At 42.4% G+C, this 7,209-nt stretch overlaps 1 protein-coding gene across 1 annotated transcript in view; it reads left to right on the top strand.

The window, feature by feature from the left end:
* Positions 1 to 3,546: 3,546 nt before the first annotated feature.
* ssuh2rs1 (ssu-2 homolog, related sequence 1) overlaps positions 3,547 to 7,209 on the top strand; it is a 51,759-nt gene continuing 48,096 nt past the window's right edge. The window contains exons 1-2 of the mRNA XM_060932472.1: positions 3,547 to 3,653; positions 3,782 to 3,846. Coding sequence (XP_060788455.1) covers positions 3,631 to 3,653; positions 3,782 to 3,846 — 88 coding nt within the window. The 5' untranslated portion in view covers positions 3,547 to 3,630. The remainder of the gene's footprint in view (positions 3,654 to 3,781; positions 3,847 to 7,209) is intronic.

Below are 7,209 nucleotides of genomic sequence, written 5' to 3'. Positions count from 1 at the left end.
TGAGAAGTAAAGATACTTGAACAGCATGTTCACTAGTCAATGAGTAAACATGATTGTCCAGTGGATTTCTGCTTATTGTAGAAAAAATGCACAGACTGTTGTCACATCCAGGGCAGGAGCACAGGACAGCCATCACTGGCCACATGGTCTGAAGACACAAATAACCTACTCTACTCCTTCCATTAACTCAAAGTATTAGACAAGATGCCTGTTGTTCTTGGTGTAGGACACAATCTCGAGAACTATGAGGGATGGACAAACGATTTCTTTCATAATGAACTTATAGTGCACAGAAATCAGTCTGTATTTAACAATTATGTGGTTATTGAACATGCATGATTCCTGGTGTAAAACATTATGCATTATACTGTTTATATATGTGTGTTAATAATAAAGGTTATGCAAAACGTACATATGTGCATATATCTATGCGGGGGACACCATGGCCTAATGAATATAGAAGCAGCTTTGGGACCAAAAAGCCATCAGTTCAATTCCCTGGACAGTTGAACTCCTCATCAAGGACAAGAAGTCATAGCAGGGTCACCACGGTCAGGTAGACAGCATGACCCCAGAAATGCATGTGACTTCACTGTAGGAGGAAGTAATACAGCTCTAATGTCATGAAAACACACACAAACAGATTTAAAATGGGAAAGAGAGGAACGGGGAAGCCATGCCCTAATGGTTAGAGAAGCAGCTTTAGGACCAAAAGGTTACCAGTTTGAGTCTTTGACCAGCAGGAATAGCTGAAGTGTCCTTGAGCAAGGCACTTGCTACTCTGGATATGTTATATTTCAAGAAGGTCCGGGTTTGAGCCCTGTGGCTGGCGAGGGCCTTTCTGTGCGGAGTTTCCGCGTGGGTTTCCTCCGGGTGCTCCGGTTTCCCCCACAGTCCAAAGACATGCAGGTTAGGTTAACTGGTGACTCTAAATTGACCGTAGGTGTGAATGTGAGTGTGAATGGTTGTCTGTGTCTATGTGTCAGCCCTGTGATGACCTGGCGACATGTCCAGGGTGTACCCCGCCTTTCACCCGTAGTCAGCTGGGATAGGCTTCAGCTTGCCTGCAACCCTGTAGGACAGGATAAAGCAGCTAGAGATAATGAGATTATATATATATATATATATATATATATATATATATATATATATATATATATATATACACACACACACACATATATATATATATATATATATATATATATATATATATATATATATATATATATACAGTGCTCAGCGTAAATGAGTACATCCCCTTTGAAAAGTAACATTTTAAACAATATCTCAATGAACACAAACAATTTCCAAAATGTTGACAAGACAAAGTTTAATATAACATCTGTTTAACTTATAACAGGAAAGTAAGGTTAATAATATAACTTCGATTACACGTTTTTTCAGTTTTACTCAAATTAGGGTGGTGCAAAAATGAGTACACCCCACAACAAAAACTACTACGTCTAGTACTTTGTATGGCCTCCATGATTTTTAATGAGAGCACCAAGTCTTCTAGGCATGGAATGAACAAGTTGGCGACATTTTGCAACATCAATCTTTTTCTATTCTTCAACAATGACCTCTTTTAGTAACGAGATGCTGGATGGAGAGTGACGCTCAACTTGTCTCTTCAGAATTCCCCATAGGTGTTCGATTGGGTTCAGATCAGGAGACATACTTGGCCACTGAATCACTTTCACCCTGTTCTTCTTCAGAAATCCAACAGTGGTCTTAGATGTCTGTTTAGTCGTGTTGGAAAAGTGCACAACGACCAAGGGCACGGAGTGATGGTAGCATCTTCTCTTTCAGTATAGAACAATACGTCTGTGAATTCATGATGCCATCAATGAAATGCAGCTCCCTGACACCAGCAGCACTCACGCAGCCCCACATAAGGACACTGCCACCACCATGTTTCACTGTAGGGACCAGGCATTTTACTTTGTATTCCTCACCTTTGCGATGCTATACAGTTTTGAAGCCATCAGTTCCAAAAACATTTATCTTGGTCTCATCACTCCAAAGTATAGAGTCCCAGTAGTCTTCATCTTTGTCAGCATGGGCCCTGGCAAACTCTAGGTGGGCTTTTTTTGTGCCTGGGCTTTAGGAGAGGCTTCTTTCGTGGACGGCATCCATGCATGCCATTCCTCTGCAGTGTATGTCGTATTGTGTCACGGGAAATAGTCACCCCAGTTTGGCTTTCTACTTCTTTAGATAACTGCAGTGAACTTGCATGCCGATTTTCTTCAACCCTTCTCATCAGAAGATCCTCCTGTCGAGGTGTTAACTTCTGTGGACGACCTGGACGTCTCTGTGAGATGGTTGCAGTTCCATCTTTCTTAAGTTTGTTTCCCACTTTTGCTACAGTATTCTGACTGATAAGTAAAGCTTTGCTGATCTTGTAGCCTTCACCTTTGTGGCAGAAAGAAATTATTTTCTTTGGGGAATTCTGAAGAGACAAGTTGAGCATCGCTCTCCATCCAGCATCCAGTCACTAAAAGAGGTTGTTGTTGAAGAATAGAAAAAGATTGATGTTGCAAAATGTTGCCAACTTGTTCATTCCATGCCTAGAAGACTTGGTGCTGTCATTAAAAATCATGGAGGCCATACAAAGTACTAGACGTAGTAGTTTTTGTTGTGGGGTGTACTCATTTTTGCACCACCCTAATTTGAGTAAAACTGAAAAAACGTGTAATCGAAGTTATATTATTAACCTTACTTTCCCGTTATAAGTTAAACAGATGTTATATTAAACTTTGTCTTGTCAACATTTTGGAAATTGTTTGTGTTCATTGAGATATTGTTTAAAATGTTACTTTTCAAAGGGGGTGCACTCATTTACGCTGAGCACTATATATATATATATATATATATATATATATATATATATATATATATATATATATATATATATATATATGAGTTGAATGTGATCCTAGAAGGGCAGTGAATCACGTGCATGTACAACCAAGATTGTGAGGCTGTCAAAGAAGAAAACAGCATATGAAATAAGATGGAAATAATTTCTATTCATTATAGACTTCAATCTGATTGGATTCACAGGCTCCACTGGTTTCATTTCAGCCTGCATTAATGCATAAAACGAAAGTGATAGTAAAATAAAATGTTCTGTTTAGTTATGATCCTAAATCACATGAAGCCAAAATAATTATGATAATAATTAAAAACAATTAAAAATAATATATATACACTTTATTTGTTATATCAGCATAACAAACCTGAGACATGTTTATGATTAGGAAGAGGAAAAAAAACTAAAAATAGCATTTTCTTTGTCAGCTATTCAAGCTTTGTCATTGACATGCAAATATATTCGAAAGCGAGCTGGCTGATTGGACATCACCGCTCCGAGCGTCATGACGCCAATTTCTTTACAGACCAACAAATAGAGATCAAATTTGATTTTGTACACGTGATATACAATAGCACGTGTGTACATTTTAAAATTGAGAATAATTTTTGTATCTTATAATAAATAAATTGTAATTCAATATCTGTATTTTATTGGTGTGGGGCGTGGCAGAGTCACAGTGTGGTCACATGAGGTAAAGGGAAGTTCTTTCACCCTGAAAACTTCTGCACGCCAGATGTTTGGAGTCTGGCGATATGGCGACGAGTCCAAGCTTTAAGTAAGCATAACATTTGATGATGCATTTTTGTTCTTTGTAGTAGCCTTGGTGATAAACGTTTAGTTTTAATGTGATGATGGAGTCTGTATATACATGTGTTTTATTATTACTTGTTATTTTGTTGAAAGTGATTATGGAGCTACACGGGGCGTTGATAACCCTGGGTACATGCCTTCAGAACCTGCAGGACCAGGTAAAGTCATGTTAATTATCTTAAAATAAATATAAATGTATTATATTCTTCCATAAAATGGAGGACGCGTCATTCCCCTTGGAGACGGTGTGTCCCTGTGTGACTGTCAGTTCTTTTCACCTTTATAACATTTGTGTCTTTTCTGCTGTGATGTGACTCGTGATCAGTGCGCTTACTTTGTTAAATGTTTGACAATTTATGGTGCAACCGTTGCGCAGAAACAAGCTCGCTTCCGGTAAGTCTTCACTCCACGGACCAATACAAGTGGCGGGTTGCTGTTGCGTCATTCACCATCAGCCAATCCGAGAACGGGAGGCGAGATGAGTGTGTGAATGATGAGGTGCTGGATTTTTAGGAGTTGCACAATTAAAACAGTTAAGCAACAGCACATTAGTTAGAAACTACATTCAGCACAACACTAAAGCAACAATTAAATGTAAAAAAAAAAAAAATGGTGGTGGTGATGGTAGTCGTAGCAGTGGTAGTATAAATTAGTGGTAGTATAAATCAGTAGGAGCTTTCTCCTGGTCAGAGATGTCATGGATGTGGAGCACTGGGTGTGGGACAGGAACAGCCGCGGGACGGGTCAGGGACAGCCGCGGGACGGGATGGGACAGGAACAGCCCCGGGATGGGACAGGAACAGGACAGGACAGAACAGGAACAGCCCCAGTAGGGGACAGGACAGGTACAGCCTCAGGATGGGATGGGACAGGAAGGGAATAGCCCCGGGATGGGTTGGGATGGGAAGGGACAGGAACAACCCGGGGATAGGATGGGACGGGACCAAGCCGCGATATGGGTTGGGACAGGATGGGACCAATCCCCAGTATGGGGCAGGATGAATCCCCAGTATTGGATGAGACAGGACAGGACTGGACCAAGCCCCGTTATGGGACAGGACTGGACCAAGCCCCGTTATGGGACGGGACTGGACCAAGCCCCGTTATGGGACGGGACTGGACCAAGCCCCGTTATGGGACGGGACTGGACCAAGCCCCGTTATGGGACGGGACTGGACCAAGCCCCGTTATGGGACGGGACTGGACCAAGCCCCGTTATGGGACGGGACTGGACCAAGCCCCGTTATGGGACGGGACTGGACCAAGCCCCGTTATGGGACGGGACTGGACCAAGCCCCGTTATGGGACGGGACTGGACCAAGCCCCGTTATGGGACGGGACTGGACCAAGCCCCGTTATGGGACGGGACGGGACCAAGCCCCGTTATGGGACGGGACGGGACCAAGCCCCGTTATGGGACGGGACGGGACCAAGCCCCGGTATGGGACGGGACGGGACCAAGCCCCGTTATGGGACGGGACGGGACCAAGCCCCGGTATGGGACGGGACGGGACCAAGCCCCGGTATGGAAAGACATCCATCACAGGACACCACACACACATTCACCCCTAGACATAATTCCCATTCTGCAGTCATCTACCTGCACAGTGGGAGGAAATCAAAGAACCTGGTGGTCCCTAAAATATCCTCGAACCCCTTTTTCGAGGCTGATGTCAAGTTGTTGACAGATTGTGAATTCACTTCCTGAATTTCTTCTTAATAAATAAAGATCCAAGCTGGCACAAATTTAGGGAAGAGGAATAGTTTTCTTGAATCTTCATGCACATACATAGATGTTGTCCTTTCAAGGTTCAGTCCTCATCTGCTCATGGAGGCTGCCAAAACACTCGGTTCTCAAAACATTGTACCGAGGTTTTCTAACCCAAGGTCACCACATGGATAAAGCAGTCTTCTGGACTCGCCAAACACATTTCTGTTCACAATACTGTATATAGTTTATCTTCAGGCTCTTAAGATCTGTTTTTAACATGCTCCAGTAAGTCTGGAAATTTAGATTTAAAGTTAAACTAGATAGAACTCGATGCCAACGGCGTTGATGGGGATGCCTCCGCCTGGTAGACTACACGCCTTATTAAGTTGTGATTTGGGGATGGACATTTGACCTCACAGTAATCTTGACCTGTGACCTTTTAACCTCAAAATCTAATCAGTTCATGTTTGTCCCCAAATGTACAAATGGTGAAAGTTTGGTGAAATTCCTTTCATTTGCCTTGGAAATATTGTGTTTACAAGGTTTTCAGACAGACATTTGACCTCACAATGACCTTGACCTTAGACCTTTTGATCTCAAAATCTAATCACTTCATCTTTGTCCCAAAGCGCACAAATGGTAAAAGTTTGGTGGAATTCCTTTCAGTAGTCTTTGAGATATGGCGTTCACAAGGTTTGGGGATGGACATTTGACCTCACAGTAATCTTGACCTGTGACCTTTTAACCTCAAAATCTAATCAGTTCATGTTTGTCCCAAAGCGCACAAATGGTGAAAGTTTGGTGAAATTCCTTTCATTAGCTTTTGAGATATCGTGTTCACAAGGTTTCGGGACAGATGGACGGATGGATGCACGGACAGACGGACAACCCGAAAACATAATGCCTCCTGCACCTTATGGTGGCGGAGGCATAAAAAAAAAAAAAAATATTCTTCAGACATATCAGTGATGAGCTGAGTCTTGCTCTCTGTTTCTGGCAACATGGAAATTACTTAAGATTTTAATTCAGTAGTAATTAGTGCCATTCTCAGTCACACCTTATTTCCCATAAGCTTTTATAACAAGCCATAAAGCTGATCAGCCAAAAACATTTGGCTAACAAACAACATGGCCAGTCAGCAGCCTCGTATCATCTTTTTTTTTTATGCCTCCGCCACCTTAAGGTGCAGGAAGCATTATGTTTTCAGGTTGTCCGTCCATCCGTGCGTCCGTCCCGAAACCTTGTGAACACCATATCTCAAAGACTAATGAAAGGAATTTCACCAAACTTTCACCATTTGTGCACTTTGGGACAAAGATGAAATGATTAGATTTTGAGATCAAAATGTCTAAGGTCAAGGTCACTGTGAGGTCAAATGTCTGTCCGAAAACCTTGTGAACACAATATCTCCAAGGCAAATGAAAGGAATTTCACCAAACTTTCACCATTTGTGTTCTTTGGGACAAACATGCACTGATTAGATTGTGAGGTTAAAAGGTCACAGGTCAAGATTACTGTGTGGTCAAATGTCCATCCCCAAATCACACCTTAATAAGGTGTGTAGTCTACCAGGCGGAGGCATCCCCATCGACGCCGTTGGCATTGAGTTCTGTCTAGTTTTCCCTCTTGCACAACGAATCACCATCAAAGGAGCACACGTTGGAGGTAAACAGTTTTGGCCCTTTTCCACTACCCTTTTTCAGCTCACTTCAGCTCGCTTCAGCCCGACACGGCTCGCGTTTCGACTACCAAAAACCAGCATGACTCAGCTCGCTTCAGCCCTGCTTAGCCCCTAAAACTCGCACGGTTT

The sequence above is a fragment of the Neoarius graeffei genome, chromosome 10, assembly GCF_027579695.1.
Source record: "Neoarius graeffei isolate fNeoGra1 chromosome 10, fNeoGra1.pri, whole genome shotgun sequence".
In the NCBI taxonomy this organism is placed as follows: Eukaryota; Metazoa; Chordata; class Actinopteri; order Siluriformes; family Ariidae; genus Neoarius; species Neoarius graeffei.
This window is presented reverse-complemented; position numbering and strand designations above follow the sequence as displayed.